This window comes from Mus pahari, chromosome 5 (assembly GCF_900095145.1).
Source record: "Mus pahari chromosome 5, PAHARI_EIJ_v1.1, whole genome shotgun sequence".
NCBI lineage: Eukaryota > Metazoa > Chordata > Mammalia > Rodentia > Muridae > Mus > Mus pahari.
This window is the reverse complement of record NC_034594.1, coordinates 93191410-93211144: the sequence shown is the minus strand read 5'-3', so window position 1 is coordinate 93211144 and position 19735 is coordinate 93191410. Positions and strand designations below refer to the sequence as shown.

The window sequence follows — 19735 nt, the reverse complement described above, 5'->3', positions numbered from 1 at the left end:
CTTACTATCTAAGTTACAAGGCAACTGGGTCCAGAACATGATCAGAAACAGTTCCTGTACAAGTGGGTGTCTTGGCTAGTTCCTGCTCCTTCAAAGAAGAATGGCTCTTTTGAGGTTAAAATAGATTTTCTGGGCTGGGGGAGAGTATGAGACTGCGCATCAAAGATTACACATTTATTTACTCGGGGTGTGTGTGTGTGTGTATGTGTGTGTGTGTGTGTGTGAGTAGTGTGCGTGTTTGAAGAGAACAGCTTGTGGGAGTTGGTTCTTTCCTTCCATCAGACTGTCAGTCTTGGTGACAAACCTTTAACTGCTAAACCTTGTCAACCTCTCTCTTTCAATGGTTAAGAGCCCTCCATGCCACTACAGAAGATACTCTTTCAAAGAAATAACACGAAGTAGTCCACCCAGGCTCGTTCAGAAGGTGCACTCACTGATCAGGTGGAGAAGCAGCTGGCGGGAGCTACAAGGTGAACTCTGGCCTCTTCAAGACTGCTCAAGACCAGACAGATCTTCAAGATACTCACTGGGAGGATAGGACAGTAGTGAGCAGATCATGTACAAGGACTTCAAAGCCCTGAAGCACTTTCACAGCTCAAGTGTGTTACACCAACACGCTTTTTTTAAAAAAAAGATTTATTTATTTTATGCACATGAGTACACTGCACTTCAGACACACCAGAAGAGGGCACTAGTTTCCATTATGGATGGTTGTGAGCCATGTGGCTGCTGGGAATTGAACTCAGTACTTCTGGAAGAGCAGTTGATGCTCTTAACCGCTGAGCCATCTCTCCAGCCCTGAATATTTCTATTCATTAATATTTATTTAGATTATAGCCTTTTATTATTTTTCATTTATCGGATTACATTCTTTCGCCATTCTTTCCCATTCAGTTTATGCACGCTCTTCGTTGAGCAGACAGAAGTATGACTTCCCTCCCTTGATTGAAGTACCCAGATAATATGGATAAGCAAACCGCGCCACTCACTGGCCCCGCCCTCTGCGTGCCACGTGTCGCTAAGGCCACCCCCAACCCGGCTGTTTTCCTAGATGCCTATTTGCGAGTCCCCACCTACTCAATAGGAGCTGCCTATCCGCCGGCCCAGGGCCACAGGCCGCTGAAGCCCCTATATAGGGCTGTTTCCGGAGATGCCTGTGTGCGGGCGGCAGGCGAGGCACCGCCCTTCGTCCCGCTGTCGGGCCTCGGGGCAAGAGCGCGGCACGGGACTGTGCGCGCGGCGCTTCAGGCATCGCGGCGGGCAGCCCGGGCTCCGGTGCGCCGCGGGTGTGGGAAGACCCCGGCGCCAGCCGTGGCGCAAGGGCCGGTGGACGCGGCAGTGGCGACAGCGACGAGTCCGCTGCTTGTCTGTGGGTCGCACTTCCTCGTCGGTGCTCCGGGACTGACTGATTGTAGGGCAGCCGGCGCCATGTCTGTGAGCGAGATCTTCGTGGAGCTCCAGGGCTTTTTGGCTGCCGAGCAGGACATCCGAGAGGCGAGCCCCCTTCCTCCCCGTCTCCTCTTTTCCTTTTCCTAGCCAGGCTGGGCCAGTTGGTCCGGTCCTGCTCGGTCTCTCGTTTTCAGGCCCGATGGGTTTAGGTTAGGCCGCCTCTTGGTTCCGGATTCGACTTCTCAGCATCATGTGCCTCTTTGAATATCACCTTTCCTAGTTCAGTACTCCTGTCCCAGGCTCGGTTAACGCCCGTGGCTAACCAGCACATCTTTTCTACATTGGCTGCTGGTATTTTCTTTTTTAAAATAGCACTCGCGGTCTTTCTTTAAGCATAAAGCTCTCCTGTAGCTTCCCCGTCCCACATAGAATTTAAAAAAAAAAAATCTAGATTCTCCTGTGGCTCACAAGGTCTCTTTCCCCGCTCTCCTTTTATTTACACACGTTACTGTGTGTATGTTCAAATTAACTCTTTATTCGTCTAGTGCCCCAGATATTGTCCTGTCTGAGGACTCTTGGTTGTATTATCTGCTTTTGCTGAAATTAGTTTATTTTCTGCTCTCTGACTGTTTTACTTTTGCAAGTGAGACAGGATCTGTCTACACAGATGTGTAGCCCTGGGTGATCTCGAACCTGTAGCCTTCAGCGTTTTCAGTGCTGAAATTAACACGTGCAAAATTTATAGTCCGTATCTTGACTGCTTTTCTGTTAGCTCCTAAAATCGTGAGAAACTGAAAAAAAAATTTACCCGTCCTATTTATTAAATTGCTAGAAGGGATTGCTTGCGTCTCTGATGTTTGCATACTGCCCATAACTAAATGTGCTCAGAGAATTTGCACAAAATGAGTGAATGAAAATAAGTCACCACTTGTATTTAAGTTTTTGTTCTACAGAGAACGTTTGCATTGTCAGTTACTCATTTTTATAGTGTCTCAGTTGGGTTCTTGAGCAGGTGGCTATTTTTCTTTCATGGCTACTTGAAGAATATGAGGCTTTTTAGCAGCTCCTTGAGTTGTGACAAGAAGAAATTACTGGAAGAGTTTGGGTTCACACCTGAAGAATCCCTTCTTGTGCAAGTCTGAGAGTTGTGACTGAATGTGAGGGTGTGGTAGAATGTTTGTAGGAGACAGTGCTGAAGATTACACTGACCTTATCTGGTTTTTGTTTTTAATTCTCTAGGAAATACGAAAAGTTGTACAGAGTTTAGAACAAACTGCTCGAGAGATTTTGACCCTACTTCAAGGGGTCCATCAGGGTACTGGATTTCAGGACAGTAAGTTTTTTTGCTTTGATGTTTGAAACTTCTTTTAAATTTTTTGTCCAATATAATGCTCTTAAGTCACGTTCCATTAAAAGGACATACTGAGTACGCTTTTGTCATTAATAGTGAGGAATGTTCATTATGCTTTTATTTATTTATTTATTTATATTGTGAGTGAAAATTGGAGAATAGGAGTTTGGTCATTTTGAAGATTTACGATATTCTTGATATTTTGGTTGCTTTTCCAGGTGTGTATAGTGTGGTTTGAATAGGAATGTTGTTTTGCTATGAGAGTCCATTGGTGTATGTGTGTGTGCGCGCATGCGTGTGCATGAGCTGGTGGTGTGTGTGTGAGAACAGGAGTCTTGCTTTGTTTCCTAGACTGGGGTTGAGTTGTGTTCCTCTCACCTGAACCTCAGACTTCATTGAATTTCATTACAGTTGGTACATGTGAGTCTTTGTGTGTGTGTGTGTTTAATTTTTTATTAGATAATTTATTCATTTACATTTCAAATGCTATCCCAAATGTCCCCTATACCCTCCACCCTGCTCCCTTACCCACCCACTCCCACTTCTTGGCCCTGGCATTCCCCTGTACTGGGGCATATAAAGTTTACAAGACGAAGGGGCCTCAATTCCCAATGATGGCCGACTAGGCCATCTTCTACATATGCAGCTAGAGACACAAGCTCTGAGGGTGCTGGTTAGTTCATATTGTTGTTCCACCTATAGAGCTGCAGACCCTTCAGCTCCTTAGGTACTTTCTCTAGCTCCTCCATTGGAGACCCTGTGTTCCATCCTATAGATGACTGTGAGCATCCACTTCTGTATTTGCCTGGCACTGGCATAGCCTCACAAGAGACAGCTATATCAGGGTCCTTTCAGCAAAATCTTGCTGGCATGTGCAAAAGTGTCTGCGTTTGGTGGCTGATTATGGGATGGGCCCCCAGGTGGGGCTTTGTGTGTGTTTTAATGAATGCTTCTAATGATTGAATGCTTTTTTTTCTTTTTTCTTTTCTTTTTTTTTTCTATTTTTCCTTTTTAAAAAATGCCTTTTAATATACATTTGTAGATAATAAAGTACCAGGTATAAAATGTTCTAAAATTCATGTTTATCGTCAGCCCTTTGTTGAGATTCTAATATGTTAAGTTAGGCATGGATCCCTTTGTAAAATGCAGCCAGCATAGCTGAGAGCTGAAGTTATTTTCTGATACACAGCTTACAGGTTACCAAGGCAAGTCAATCTGAGATTAGTCAGTAAAGTTCTTTTTTTTTTTTTGAACATGGGAGGTAGAAACAGTCTTGATTTTTGGTGTCTGAGGACTTACAGGAAAAGTAGCTGAGGAATAATGGTCTCAGATTCAAGATGATTAATGTCTACATAGACGCCATAGATTATTAAGCAAGAGCTGTATTGGCAATTTGGTATGTTTTTCATTATTAAATTTTGTTATCTTTTATGATTAGTTCCAAAGAGGTGCTTGAAAGCTCGAGAACATTTCAGTACAGTAAAAACACATCTAACATCCCTGAAGACCAAGTTCCCCGCTGAGCAGTATTACAGGTTTGTAAGAAAAACAGTGCTCATTTATAGCATTATATTTTTGTTTAAAGAAAGGAGAAATAGAGGTATTGAATAATTATGAATTACGAATAGGCAGAAGTCTTTGTAGAAGGAACAGCAAAGAATCACATTGATAATGGTGGCAGGAAAACTAGTGTTTTAATATTTCCTTTTTTTTTTTACTTCAGACAATTTGTAAGGTAACCATTGCTTTTTTAAAAATTGCTATTTTTTGAGATTGTAATTTGATTTCAACATTTCTCCCTTCCCTTCATTCTTCCAAGCTTTCATATCCCCCTCCATTCTTCTTCAAATTTATGACCTCTCTTTTTGCTAATTGCAAGAAGCGATATGCATATGTATATTTTGACCCTATTTCAAGGTGTCTATTGGGGCACTGGGTTTTAGGACAGTAAGATCTTTGCTTTGATTTTGAAGATTTTTGTCCAATTTTATCAAACTCTAATAAGTCAATTTCTATTAAGACATGCCCAATAGGTCTGTGTCATTTTATTGTATGAAATATCCGTTATGCTTTCTTTATAGTGAGTAAAGTTGTTATACATTGTTGAATGTACAGTATTCTTTTTTTTAAACTTTTTTTTTTAATTAGGTATTTACTTTATTTACATTCAGATGCTATCCCCAAAGTCCCCTATACCCTCTCCCCGAATGTACAGTATTCTTAATTTTAAGATTATACTATTCGTATATCAGTAGTGAAGAAATACTGGTAGTTGTGATTATGAAATACAGCTGTGAAAATGATTTGGGTTTTATAGATATTAAACTGAAAACAACTATATTTCTGTGTTTGTGAACTATGATAAATAAGAATCCAGAAATTTCTACTTTTCTTATTTTTTTTTAAAAGATTTATTATTTATTTGAATACATTGTAGCTGTTTTCAGACACACCAGAAGAGGGCATAAGACCCTATTACAGATGGTTGTGAACCACTGTGTGGTTGCTGGGAATTGAACTCAGGACCTCTGGAAGAGCAGTGAGTGCTCTTAACCACTGAGCCATCTCTCCTACCCTCTGCTTTTCTTTTTAGTTAACAAAGATGCTGTTTTAAAGATATACGTTCAGTTAGTAAATGTGATATGTGTGCATAGGGCATGGATTGGCAAGCCACTGGTGAGAGTAAAGGATCAATTTGTTTGTTTTAAAATCCTGTATGGTAGCCTACTTTTTAGATTCTGCAGTTATATTCTGTCACATAGTCTTATTTGGGTTTTACCTTTAGCAACCCTTTAAATATAAAAGCAATGGGGTGTAGTGGCTCACCCTTGTAATTCCAGGAGTTTTGAGGTGGAGGCAGGAGTATCAGGAATTTAAGGACATCCTTGGCTATATTAGTGAATTCAAAGCCAGCTAGGTGAGATCCTGTCTCAAAACAAGCAGAAATCAAAACAGACCTGCTGATTACCATGGTAAAGTAATGAACGAAAAGTCCATAGCAGTAAAGCTGGCAGGACTGAAAGACTTTCTGTACCTGGAGGTTACTCACTGGATAGTCCTGGAGCTGGCTTTCTTGACCTGTGTCTATTTTCTGTTGAGTAACTTTTTTTTTTTTTAATAAAAAAAATAATAAGGTACTGCTATGTAGTACTAGCTGGTCTGAAATTTGCTCTGTAGACCAGGTGCTGACCTTAAATTATTAGTGATACTTATTTCTACCTTGGCTGTCCAAGTACTGAGATTACAACCAGTGCCACCATGACTAGCACTTTATTTACCTATTTATTAGCTGTCTGCCTGTCTGTCTGCTTCCCCACCCCTATCTCTGTGTGTGTCTATTGAATCAAGAGTTTTGCTATATAGCCTGGACCACCTATTTGTTTATTTACTTATTTATTTGTTTATTGAATCAGTTTAGCTGTGTAGCCTGGTGCATCCTCAACATGTGCCTCCTGAACCCTGGCATTATGTGTGTGTGTTACCATTTCCAATGAGGAATGTTTTGAATTTGCTGCCACATTGGAATATCAGAAGTCAGCCATGGTGGCACATACCAGTAATCTCATTACTTTGGAGGCAGTTGATGCAACCCTAGCTACTTTGGTCTATATAGCAAATTTCAGACCAGCCAAGGCTATGTAGTATGATACTATGTTTTTATTAAAGATTTATTTATTTATTATATATAAGTACACTGTAGCTATCTTCAGATATACCAGAAGAGGGCATCAGATACCATTACAAATGGTTGTGAGCCACCATGTGGTTGCTGGGATTTGAACTTAGGACCTCTGGAAGAGCAGTCAGTGCTTTTATCCACTGAGCCATCACTCCAGCCCGTGATACTATGTTTTATAAAAATGGAAGACTCCTCCAGCCCCCTGAAGAAAGAAGAAAATCAGGAGGCATGGCACAGATACTCAAGGTTGAGGAATTTTCACTTTTTTGGTCAAGCTTGTAGGTTGGTTGTTTATTTTGGTGTTATGAGGCTGGGTTTGCTGTGCTGCCTAGCTGCTCTCACACCTCTGGACTCCAGTGATTGGAGGTCTCCTGAGAGCTGGGATTTCAAGTGTGCCACCACACATGTGCTGCCAGAGTTTTTATAATGGCCTCCTTTTTGGTTGTATGATAATTTAGTGATTTAGGATTTGGTATAGGAATAAGTTATAGAGGTTGATATATATAGTTAACAGTTGTTTTTGGTCTTCAGTTTAGAGAAAATTATTTTTCAGTCTGGAGAAATGGCTCAGTGGTTAAAAGCACTGGTTTGCTCTTTCAGAGGTTCTAAGTTCAATTCCCAGCAACCACATGGTAGCTCACAACCATCTATAATGGTATCTGATGCTCTCTTCTGTCATGTAGGTGTACATGCAAATACGGTACTCATGTACGTACATACATAAATAAATCTTAAAAACAATTACAAAAATTTTTTCCCAGCACTGATTATGTTTCATAAGGCCATTTACCCTTGTCATTTGTAGTTGAGTTTTGTTCTTTTCTTTCTCTGTACCCCTTCCCCTCCCTCTCCCCTTTTTTTCTCCCTGGTTGGCCTTACACTTGGTATATATTCAAGGAGGATGGCTGTCTTAGATAGGGTTTCATTGCTGTAAAGAGGCACCATGACTATGACAATTCTTATGAAGGAAAACATTTAATTTGGGCTGGCTTATGGTTTCATAGGTTCAGTCCTTTGTCATCAGGGCAGAAAACACAGTGGATTGGAGGCAGACCTGGTGCTGGAGAAGGAATTGAGAGTTGTACATCTTGATTCATAGGTAGCAGAAGGAGACTTTGTGCCACACTGGGTGTAGCTTTGAGCACCTCAAAACCTGCCCCACAGTGACGCACTTCCTCCAACAAGGCCACACCTACTCCAGCAAGGCCACACCTCCTAATACTGCCATTCCCTGTGGGCCAACAAGCATTTGACCATGAGTTTATGGGGGTTATACCTATTCAAGTTACCACAGTTGTCTTGAACATCTCACCCTCCTGTCTTTACCTGAATGCTAGCACTATATATATATATATATATATATTTATGCCACCAAGCCTAGTTTATGCTGTTTGTGGAGTAGAACCTAGGGCTTTGTATGTACTAAGCTAAACACTCTGCCAACTGTGCCCTCATTCATAGTCTTTAGGTTTCTTATTTTTGTCTTTAAGACTATTGAAAACCTTTAGTCAAATTGATAAACATGTCTTCAGTTTTAGTTTTCGTTTCATTAAGAAACTGGACTGTGCTCCTCATCGTTTATACTCACACTTCTGAACTTGTCAGATTCATACCCTATCTATTTGATGTACTGGAGTGCTGAGTTGCTGCTGCATCTGTTTTATATACTGGGGTTGTCCATAAGATTTTGTTTGTAGAAAAACTCTGTTTCTAAGCTTTTGGGATGAGCATATTGAGCATATTGAGTCTTTGTGGCAGTCCTTGACCTGACACTTGCCGTGCCGTTTCCACAGGTTTCATGAGCACTGGCGGTTCGTGCTCCAGCGCCTGGTCTTCCTGGCAGCCTTTGTGGTGTACTTGGAAACAGAGACCCTAGTGACCCGAGAGGCCGTTACGGAGATTCTTGGCAGTGAGTGTTTCAGTGTGATCTGTAGACTCGTGCACATCATGGGGTGTGTGTGTGTGTGTGGGTGTGGGTGTGGTCAGAGGGACAACTCTGGGTGTTCTTCCTTAGTCACTGTCTACTTAAGAACATAACATTTAGTAATTTGTGTGGGTGTGTGGAAGGTGTGATGCTCCTGTGGAGCTCAGGGCAGCTTGGGTGTTGGTCCCTCTTCCATCATGTCAGTCAGTAGTTCCCAGCACTGAACTGAGGTTGTCAGGCTTGGCAGTGAGCATGAAGAGTGGGTAGTAGTATCTGTGAGTGGCTAAGGTGGGGACACCCTCATAAGCGAGAAAAGATTTTTGTGCATGTGTATGTTTATTCTTTGTCTTAAATTGCTTTCATATCATTACTGTCCTTTATTCTGAATTTTTAAATTTTTTTTTTTTTTTTTTTTTTTTCAGTTGAACCAGATCGGGAAAAAGGGTTTCATCTGGATGTGGAAGATTATCTCTCAGGAGTTTTAATTCTTGCCAGTGAACTGGTAAGAAATGTGTGTGTTGGGGTAGTCCTGTGTGTGCAAGTACATACTGAGGTTCGGGAATTACCACACAAACCTCCCAGACTCCTGTCTCAGTTAAACTGGGCTGGTGTATTGAGCTCATACCCCAAGACTGATCGATCAAGGCTGTAGCTCAGACTTGGGAGCTGAAAGCAATGACAGAACATTTTTCAGGATCTACTTATAAAGGAAAACCCACAGTGAGCTCATGTGCAGGTGTAGGAAGCATTGCCTGTTGGTTGGTTCTGGTTCAAGCTATTTTGGCTAGCTAGACAGAACAGTTTTAACTGACCTTTATTCTGATTGGTCCTAAGTGGAGCTTATGGTTGTGAAATTTCTTAAGATCAAATCTTAGAACATACAGAACATATAGGGTGTGTGGCTCTGAGTCAAGCTATTTTTCTGGCTCAGGCATGGAACAAAGTGGCTTGCTATGGTAGAGGGGTAGACCTCAACAGTGTATATCTGGAGACCAGAGGACAACCTTGGTGTCATTCTTTGTGCTGGCCACCTTTTTTGGGAAGAAAAACGTTGTGTTTAATATGTATGTATGTATGTACCCTGGAGTGTGCATGGAGATCACAGGACAAATTTTAGTAGGTTTTCTTGTTCCACCATGTGGGTCCTGGACATGGAACTCAGATCATTTACCCACTGAACTACCCACTGTAGGTCAAAACGTGTTCTTGTGAGACAGGGTTTCTCTGGCCTGAAGTTCACCAAATAGGCTAGGCTGGCGAGCTAGCCAGCAGGTGTCAAAGATCTCTACCTGTCTGCATCTCCCCGAATTTGGGATTATAAGTACATGCTACCATGCCTAACTTTTGTTTAAACATGGATTCTGGGGATCACACTCAGGTCCTGATGCTTGCAGAGCAAACACTTTACCAGTTGACCCCTCTCCAGCACACCAAGCACTGTTTTGAATTTTCCTGCTTCTGTATCCTTTTTAGTTTTTAAAATGGCTGCCTGAACTGAAGAAGTCTTGGGATCTTTTTAGGCCTTGTAGCTATAGAGGGATTTTAATCTGGCAGCATGGCTGCTCTGGCTGGAATACAGACACAGTCTTAGTACTTACCTTTAGTCCTAAACAATGAAGATAAAGTCTGTAGAGAGTGATATCTAATTGAGAAGCAGACAAAGTGACGAATCAGAAAGATTTGACAGTCTAGGCTATGCCCAACTCTTAGGAGAACAGAGAGGAAAGAGAGTCTACCTAAGAGAGAGGCAAGGAGAAAGGGCAGTTTTACAGGGAGAAGAGAGAATAAGCTAGACACAGGTGAAGATAGAACGAGCCAGAGAATGTGAAGGAACCAGAAGATTAGAACAGATTGCCAAAGTTAGTATGAGGGCAAGCAGAGCAATTCAGTCAGGAGCTGAAAGAAGCTAGGTTGACTCAGTCAGTGTGAAGAGAGGAGTTTTGAACCAGAACTGCTGTATTGACCAGCCAGCCAGCCAGAGTTCAGAAAGACCTAAAAAGTGTGAGCTTACTCAGTACTATGTACATCTCAGGCTGAAAACATTCCAGGCCAAATACTGTAGATTGATGGAGGCTGGAAGCTTTCAGGACTAGATGTAGGTGAGTAAACTGAGGCAGAAAGCCTTGGATGTGATCATTACATTAGGCGAATAAAAGTTACTTGTACATCTAGCAGTCATGAGGACGTCATTGACGGCATTGTATATGTCACAGTTAACAGTTAGGGTAGGGTCAGAAAAATGCCAGTTCAGATGCTAAGGGTTCCAAGGAACTGTATATTTACTGGTAGGCACTTTTGTTGTTGCTTTTTTTTTTTTTTTGTGACAGGGTTTCTATGTGTAACCTTGGCTGTCCTGGAATTTGCTTGGTAGACAGACTGGCCTTGAATTCACCAAAATCTAAATGCCTCTGCCTTCCGAGTGCTGGTATTAAAGGTGTGCTCCACCTCTTGCCTAATGAGTACCCTTTTTTGAGACAAGATTTCCTGAAACTCAAATGGGCCTTGAATTCACTATGCAGCTATATAGCTGAGGGTGACCTTGAACTCTTGGTTCTTCTGCCTCTACCTTTCAAGTGTTGTAATTTATGAAGTTTTAATTAAAGATTGTAAAACCTACCCCTTTGTTTTAGAAGTGTCATGACGCTCATTTCTGACAACTGTATTAATTCATAGAGTAATTTTAGAGAATAATTTAACTGTGTAGGTTAGTGAAAAATTGAGACGTTCTCAACAAGGAAATAGGGAGAGGGGGATACAGAAGCCCACTGAAAAATTGTATCACCAACTCAGACTTGTTAGAGGCAGCTGATGAGCAGCTTGAACCTGAGCACTGTCATACTGTTAGTGGCTCGGGTGATGTGGCTTGAATACTGAGTGTTGGTATGTATTGAAGTCCCTTTTCAGGGAAGCCTGGCAGAATGGATAGGACTTCATGGGGAAGGAGATCTTGTGAGTTGGGTCTTGAAATCCTACCTGGCCTTCAAGACGGTTGAGCTGACTTAATTTTGACTTCTTACCTGTCTGTCTTATTAATTCTAGGTGGCCAGGTGAACTCTCAGTAGTGTATTATTAGACAGGTAATCATGTGGCCTGTGTTTGAAATGATAGCTGTGATTGCTGTGCCAGGTTTTCTATTGTATACAGTAGCTGTTGAGCTGTAAAAATGACATTTGCTTAATTTACCATAACTTTATTTCATAATAGCCAGCTAAAGGCATTAGAGATTTTAGAAGATGCTACTATGTCCATCACTTGTAGCAGACATTGCCTCCGTTCTGGTGGCGTTTGATTCAGAGAACCTTCTGTTTTAATGTGCTTAACGTGTAAGCATCTTGAATACAGAACATGGGTTCAGTGTAGCTGTTTAAATTTGAGCTTCTAGCTATGATGGGGGGGAAGGTGCCAAGGAGAACCCACATAGTGATGTACCCGATTTCTTTCTCCCCGTGCAGTCGAGGCTGTCTGTCAACAGTGTCACTGCTGGAGACTACTCTCGGCCCCTTCACATCTCTACTTTCATCAATGAGCTGGATTCTGGTTTTCGCCTTCTCAATCTGAAAAATGACTCCCTGAGGAAACGCTACGACGGCTTGAAGTACGATGTGAAGAAAGTAGAGGAGGTGGTCTATGACCTTTCTATCCGAGGCTTCAATAAGGAGACAGCAGCAGCTTGTGGTGAAAAATAGGAGCTTTTCCCTGGGGCTGGCCTTGCTGGCGCTGCAGTTGCCAGGGAGGGCTAGCTCAGTGCCTCTTCCTGTAGTTAGCACACCAGTTGCTAAACACTGCGCTTTATTTTCGTAACCAGCTGTGTGCTGTGAGTGTCAGAATTGAAATACTTTTGGATCTAAACAAAAACAAAAACAAAAACAAAAAAAAGAAAAAAAAAGAAAAAGAAACCTTTCCACGGATTTTTTTTTTTTTTTTTGTGTTGATGTTTCAGTGCACTTGCCGTGCCGTGTTGTTGTTGTATTACCATTTTGTCAACAGTGTAAATGTTGGTCCCTTGGTAAAAGTCCTTTCTTGCTTACCTGACTGTTGATGTACTGACCGACAGGTTTGTTGTCTTGTTTGTAATTTCTCCCACAAGTAAACAATGATGTGTTCTAGGTCCAGATTAGTCCTCCATTTCCAGCTGTAGCCTGGTGCAGGATGAGAGTAAAATGGTTGACAAGCAAGGGAACTTTATTTCCCCCATCTTATGTTAAGTCTTGTAAGTTAGTTGAATTTTTTGCCTAGGAAATTTGAGGCCCCGATTCTCTACCTGCTACTAAAATAGAGCAGATGAAACTGTACAGTCCAACCCAGCAAAGTCAAGGTAGAAAGAGCCACTGGAAAAGCGTTGTGGTGAAAAGCGTGCGGCTTGTGTTGGGTTAGAACATCTGTTTTCTGACGCCATCTCACATCTCGACTGCAGTAGCAGTTAGTCTTTACACCTGCCTAGAGCTAACACCTGTGCGCTATATCTGTAAACTCGGAGACCTTTTCCCAGCAGCCAACTAGAACTGGTCTGGGAGTAGAAAGCCATCCTCATGTATTCACTCATCTGTACTGAGGAGTGTGTTCTTAGAGAAATCAGTGCTGTTTGGATTAGAAGAAAGTAAAATTTGGCTTTAAAAATTCATGTGATTGGCAGTATTTTTTGGAATAAGAAATTGAAGGTTGTGATTCTGTCAGTACATTTAAAATGAAAAGTTTAGGGTAGTCATGTAAACTTTGTGGGCACCTCTATCCCCTCTCCTTTTCAGATAGCGTAAGATTTCATATGTGGCCATTCTTGGCGTAGAACTGAAATTATTAAAGTCAAGGCTGGTGATGTAGCTTTTAGTGATAGACTTGCTTGGCAGGTGTGAGGCAATGGTCCATCCTAGGACTTCAAAAAACTGAAAGAAAAAAAGAAAAAAAAAACCAAACAAAAATCGTGTAGTTTTTTTGCACCCTCTGACAGGAAGCTGCTGCCATTACTAGTGTAATAGGAAGTATTCGGGGTGTCACCCTTTCTTGCTTGGTAGCATTTTGGGCTTCATGTTTGTGCAGTGGGATCTTTGACACTGACTTTTATTAGGCCACGGTTAAAGACTAACTGGAAAGTGGGGCCTGAAAGTGCAGGCTTGTGCTCCCAGGTACACAGGAGGCTGAGGCAGGAGGTTGGCAAATTCAAGCCTGTCTAATTGAGTGAGATCCTGTGGCCAAAACACCAATCAAAAATGCTGGGGGTATGTTTCAGTGACTTCCCCTCGCATGTTTGAGGGCTTGTGTTTAACCCTTCGTTGTGCAGCAGTGTGGCAGGAGGCTGACTCTAATTTCCCATCTTGAGGAATGAGCTGTGATGGCTGTATATTGTTGGACAAGTAGACTAGCTTTCTTCATGGTTCTTTTCGCAGGGTTAGAATAAGGTATTAGGCTATTTTTGTTAGTTTATCATTTGAGACAGGGTTTTGCTGGTAGTCCAGGCTGGCCTGGAACTCACACCTCTGTTTCCGTTTCCTGAGTACAGGATTAGACTCTTGAAAGTGTCTGGGAAGGTGGAAGGCTTTTCAGCTGCACGGTCAGTTAGAGACAGGAAGTTCCACAGGCTCTTGCTTTATTGTTTAAGTGTGGGTTCTGCTAGACATCATTAAAGCTCTTGTCAAAAGTTTCCTATTTTCCTCTAGAGACAGAGGTGATGTCCTGCCTGCAGTGGTGTCTAGGCTGGTCTCAACCTCCTGGGCTGAAGCTCTCCTTGCCTCAGCCTGTGAGCAGCTGGGACTCTAGGTCAGTGCCACCGTACATAACTCTTGAAATTCAGTTTCAGATGCAATGAACAAATTGCACTTAAAAGTGAAGGAGTATGTTCTAGTGTTGTGATTCTACTTGAGAGTTTAGAAGTGTCATGTTGATAGTTAGTTGTGTTCATTACTGGCTTGTAAAGCAATAAAACTGTTTTTGGTCTCTTTGTAAAGTAGTGTGCTGCTGTTTGAACTCTTCTTCTCTGTGGAGAATCAAATTGTTCATGTTCCGCTGGGCAGTGGTGACGCACACCTTTAATCCCAGCACTTGGAAGGCAGAGGCGGGTGGATTTCTGAGTTTGAGGTCAGCCTGGTCTACAGAGTGAGTTCCAGAACAGCCAAGGCTACACAATGAAACCCTGTCTCAAAAAAAAAAAAAAAGAAAAAAAAAAAATTGTTCATGTTCCTTGGAGGCTGAAGAAGCCTGGAGTGGTAAGCCTGAGCTGTTGTGTAATGGTGACACAAACCAAGACACTAGCCACTCCCAGGGTTTTGATGTAAATACAGATACTGTCTGCGTGATCTACCTCCATGAGGAAATTAAAGGTGTTTAAGACGATGTTGAGAAGTATTGCCTCTGGTTTTAGTATACCTTTAGTTTTGTTGACCTGTGGATTAAGCTCAAATTATCACATATGCTAAACATGCATTCTACCACTGAGGTACACAGCTCCCAGAATTAGTCATTTATTTTTTGAGACAGGGTCTCCTGTAGCCCAGGCTGGCCTTCAATTTGCTGTGTAGTTGAGGGTGATTTTGGACTTCTGATCCTCCTGCCTCTGCCACTTGAGTGCCCAGTTTGTGTGTTCCATAATACCTGGTTTATGCCATGCTGGGGATCAAGTCCAGGGCAAACATTTTACCGATTGATGTATAGCCCCAGCCTCAACACTGTTTTACAATTTTAGAAAACTAGGTAGGGCAGCTGGAGAGATGGCTCAGCAGTTAAGAGCATGTATAGCTTTCAGAGGATCTGAGTTGGGTTTCCAGCACCCATGTCAGTCTGGTGGCTCAACTGCCTTTAAATTGTTTTTATTCATGCAGTGCTTAGTACAGTGGCTGTGACAGTTAATCTTGGTTGTCAGTTTGACCGGACTCATCAAAAAGATCAGTTAAAAGACCCGTCTCTGGTTGGATCCACCAGAGTATTTCTGGAAGGGCTGACTAAGGGGGAAGGCCCTTAGGCACCTCTGGCAGCAGCTGCTAGTCTTCAGTCCCTGCTGATGAGTGCATCCCCTCTGCAGGCCCTTGTATCATAAGCTGACTACTTTATATAAAAGGGGAGGCATCACTGTTAGATCCCTCTCATGAGTAGGAATCAATGATTTGATTCATATGGGCCAGAGCCAGTAGGGTACGTAGCAGCTGAGGACTCCATCCTCCAAAGGTTGAGGCAGTTAAGATAGTGCCAGGAAGCCCAGGGGTGCAGAAGAGCCAGCATGCTCTCGCACACATGTGAGTTAGAGTAAATTATGGCCTTTGTGTTTTATAGTGGTCCTCCCCTTTTAGCTGGGCCTCAATTCCAAATCTGACCATGAGAACCGAGGAAAGCCGCATCTTAAATTAAAGCTTGGCTAATTATAGGGCGATAGAGTTCGGGTGGTCTCTGGATGTTTTCTAATTCCTAATTGCCTCCACCTCCCTGTCTCTGGGATTCCAGGCTTTTTCACCAGCATGGTTGGTTTAATCAGTATTGCGATTGAAATCTAAGGTTTTGTCCATTGTAGCTGAGCACTCTGCCTGTTGAGGTGCACCCCAGCTAACACTCTGAGCTGTACGTGCTTCTTGGCTTGGAGAGGAACTTTCCTTGAGTAAGTTATGAAACAAACCCTTTTAAATGTGTGTTCAAACGATTGAAGGATCTTGGTGTGTTGCCCAATCTGGCCTTTTACTCCTGGGCTCACATGATCCTTCAGCTGGAGCCTTCCAAGTAGCTGGGACTACAGGCATGTGCTTCTGGCCCTGTCTGGTTTAACTGGAGCTTTGGCATTCCTGTAGACCATTTCTTCCCTGATGACCTTCTGTGCTATCACTCCCTAGCCCAAAAAGAAGAAATTCAAAAACCTCTGTGGGTTCCCAGCATCTACATACCTTTTAGCTGGATGTAGTTGTTTTTCAAATTTAACATGAAAATAGGAAAATGTGGCTTTTCTTTAAAAAGTTAGGGCTTTTGTCTTATGTTTCTTGTGTTAAAATGCCCTGATAAGAGCAACCCACATAGGGTTTATTTTGACTCTGAGGTCAAGGGTACTTTCACAGTGGGGAAGTCAAAGTGTTAGGAGCTTGAAGCAGCTACTCCCATCTCATTCCCAGGCAGGAGACAGAAATGGGTCCATGCTAGTGCTCAGCTGCCTTCCTGCCTTTTATACAGTCTGATATCAGAGACCAGTGAATGGAACCATCCAAAATGGGTGGATCTTCCCACCTGTCCCAGTCAAGATAACCCCTACAAGCCCTGCTCCGAGGCCAGTCTTACAGGAGATTCGAGATTTTGCTGAATTGACAACTAACATTAATTAGCACACCTGGCAAACTTGAAGACTCATTCTCAACAAATTGAAAAAAATTGAGACTTAGTAATGTGTACTTACATACAATACCAGTGCCAAGGAGGCGGGGATTCCCCAGGGCTCACTGGGTAGCCTGTCTAGGCTACCTAATGGATTACAGGTTTGTCTTTGCCTCAAAAATAAAGAAGGAGATGGTGCCTAAGAACATGTGACTTCTACACATATAAATGTACTTGTGTACATCTGGACCTCAACCCCACAAAGATGTTAGGGGTGCTGAAACTGTGTAAACAGGTAAGAGATTCAACCATCAGCTAAAATAATGAATGAGTGCTACTGGTAATTTTATGTCAGCTTGACACAAGCTAAAGTCATCTGAGAGGAAAGAACTTTGGTTGAGAAAAATGCCTCCATAAGATGAACTTGTAGGAATTAGTGATTGATGTGGGAGGATCCAGCCCATCGTGGGTGGGGGCATCCCTGGGCTGGTGGTCTGTAAGAAAGCTGACTGATAAAGCCATAAAGATCAAGCCATTAAGCAGCACTCGCCATGGCCTCTGCATCAGCTCCTGCCTCCAGGTTCTTGCACTAATTGAGTTCCAGCCTGACATTCCTTCAATGATGGACTATGATGTGTAAGCCGAAGAAACCCTTTTCTTCCCAGATTGCTTTTGGTCCTGGTGTGTAATCATAGCAATTGTAATATAGTGTAATATAGCAATTGTAAAATAGTGCCCAACTTTATTTATTCATTTACTTATTAATGTGGATTCAAACTCTGATCCTCATGTTTGTGCCTCAAACACTTTACCACCTGAGCCGTTCCCAGCCCCTGTCTGATCTTCCTGTAGTTTTTGCCTCTTATCAGAGGAAGGCTAAGGAGGTTCTCTTGTTCACACAGTAGATGTTAAACATTTGCCCACTGAAGGAATAAATGTCTCACAGGTATGGAGTACCACACCACACTGAACAGTGAAAGGCTTATTCGCACACAATGAAAGAAGAGAAAAGGACTTTTGTTTCGGATTAGTGAGTGTTCCCCATGCCCAGAAGCAGCTGCTCTCCCTGTTAAACAAGACCAATCACAAAGGAAGTTAGTTCATAGAAACACATCTGCAACTAACATCTGAACAGTGCCTTTGCCATTTCCTGGTGTTCTGAACACAGCAGACCTGATGGCACTGCCAGCTCCAGTTGCTTGGAGAGCTGCCTAAACAAGGTTTGCTGAGTGGGATGTCAGTCGTAGGTGTGGTGGTCTCCCATTTGGATAATTCTGAGTTCTCGTTGACTGCGGCTGCATCACCACTCACTGCTTTTGTGACGTGTGTGTGTGTGTGTGTGTGTGTGTGTGTGTGTGCACATATTCATGCATGTGTGTCTTTGTTTCTTTTCTGTTGCTATGATAAAATATCCTGCAAGGAGTAACTTACGGGAGAAAGGGCTATCTTTTTTAATTAAAAAAATTTAATATATTGTTTGTGTGTGTGTTTATGTGCGAATGCACCATGGCACACATACCGAGGTCAGAGGACAAATTTTGGGAGTCTGTACTCTTCTACCATGGGAGTCCCAGGGATGGAAGCTCGAACTCCATTCGCGCCCAGCAGCAAGTGTCTTTGCCCGGTGAACCATCTCACTGGCCCCCACACAGCTCAGGATACAGTCCATCATGGTGGGGAAGTCAAGGCTATAGGAGCCCTCTGGAGCAATCGCACGACTGCTCGGGGCCATTGAGGGGCCCACAGAGTTGCTTGAAAAGGAAGGGTCTAGGGCTGGAGCGATGACTCATCCGGTAAGAGCGCTGGCTGCTTTCTCTGAGTCTGAGTCCCAGCACATGGTGACTCACTCCAGTTCTAAGGGATCCCATGACCTCTCCTGGCTGCTGTATGCATTGTAGGCATGCCTGTGACTCACACATGCAAAGACACCTGCATAGACACATTCACACAAAAGATAAATCAGGAAACCAGTAGTGGCTTGCCCCATGGCCCAGCCACCCATGCCTAGGGAATACTGTTTGAGTAGGGCATGTCCTGCTTCCCTGAGATGTGAGAAGGACTGCTGCCATTGCTCACCTCAGCACTAAACCGCTCATCACCTCTATCACCTGCTGCCCTAGGACACGAAGAGTAAATGGATACAGCACACAAGGGTCAGCCCTGAGAGGCACTAAAGCAGAGAAAACACCCAAACACAAACATAAATCTGAGGTGGGGGCTTGGGGGTTCTGAGATGGTGGGTGCAGTGGGTGTTGGCTGCCAGGCTTGACAACCAGTTTGATCCCTGGGTCTTTCTTACATGGTAGAAGGAGAAAACCAGCTCATAAAAATATTGTCCTCTGATCTCTACATGCGTAGTGTGGCATGTAGGCCTCCTTCCCCCCGAAATAGATTTGTTTTTTTAAGAGAAGGTCTTTAGCTGGGGAGATGGGTTGGTAGAAATGCTTGTTTCACAAGCATAAAGACCCAAGTTTGATTCCCTAAACCCATGTAAACAGTCATAGTGGCTCTCCCTTGTGTTCTCAGTGGTGAGAGGGTAGGCAGTAACAGGCAGATTCCTGCAACTAGCTAGTCTGATTTGGAGACATTTCAGGCCAAAGACAGACCTAGTCAGAAATGAACAGAGGAAGGAGACTGAGGAATGGCACACCTGTACACATGTTCACCTACATGAACACCACACAGGAACACATGCATGCATGCATGTGCGCACACACAATCCCCCCCTATGTATATATCTCAATGTGGACTGTTTTCAGGAGACTGGGCAGTGTCAAGATATGGAGAGTCAGGGGAGTGGGGCAAAGGCATCAGCAGTGAGTAGTGACACTGCATAAATGGAGGTTCTCGCCTCCATCTCTTCCCCCACCCCCCTTCTGACACTGGGGATGGAACCCAGAGCTTCGCATGCTACGTAAGCATGCTTTATCCACTAAGCTGTTTTCACACCACTAAGGGGAAATGATAGAAGGGGAAGATAGGCCTGGTGGCGCAGGCCTTTAATCCCAGCACTCGGGAGGCAGAGGCAGGCGGGTTTCTGAGTTCGAGGCCAGCCTGGTCTACCAAGTGAGTTCCAGGACAGCCAGAGCTATACAGAGAAACCCTGTCTCGAAAAACC

The 19735-nt window shown here is 43.2% G+C and overlaps 1 protein-coding gene across 2 annotated transcripts; it reads left to right on the top strand.

Moving 5' to 3' along the window:
• Positions 1-782: 782 nt before the first annotated feature.
• On the top strand, positions 783-14281 carry Tsn (translin). 2 transcript variants are annotated; one of them, XM_021197746.2, is made up of 6 exons: positions 783-1494; positions 2629-2722; positions 4179-4275; positions 8213-8328; positions 8766-8845; positions 11796-14281. In XM_021197746.2, exons 1-6 carry the CDS (start codon positions 964-966, stop codon positions 12027-12029), a joined length of 1152 nt encoding a protein of 383 aa, XP_021053405.2. In that variant the 5' UTR covers positions 783-963; the 3' UTR covers positions 12030-14281. The 2 variants fall into 2 exon arrangements, with proteins under 2 accessions (XP_021053405.2, XP_021053406.2); XM_021197747.2 differs by lacking the exon at positions 8766-8845 and having other exon boundaries at positions 11796-11869.
• The last annotated feature ends 5454 nt before the right edge of the window (positions 14282-19735 follow it).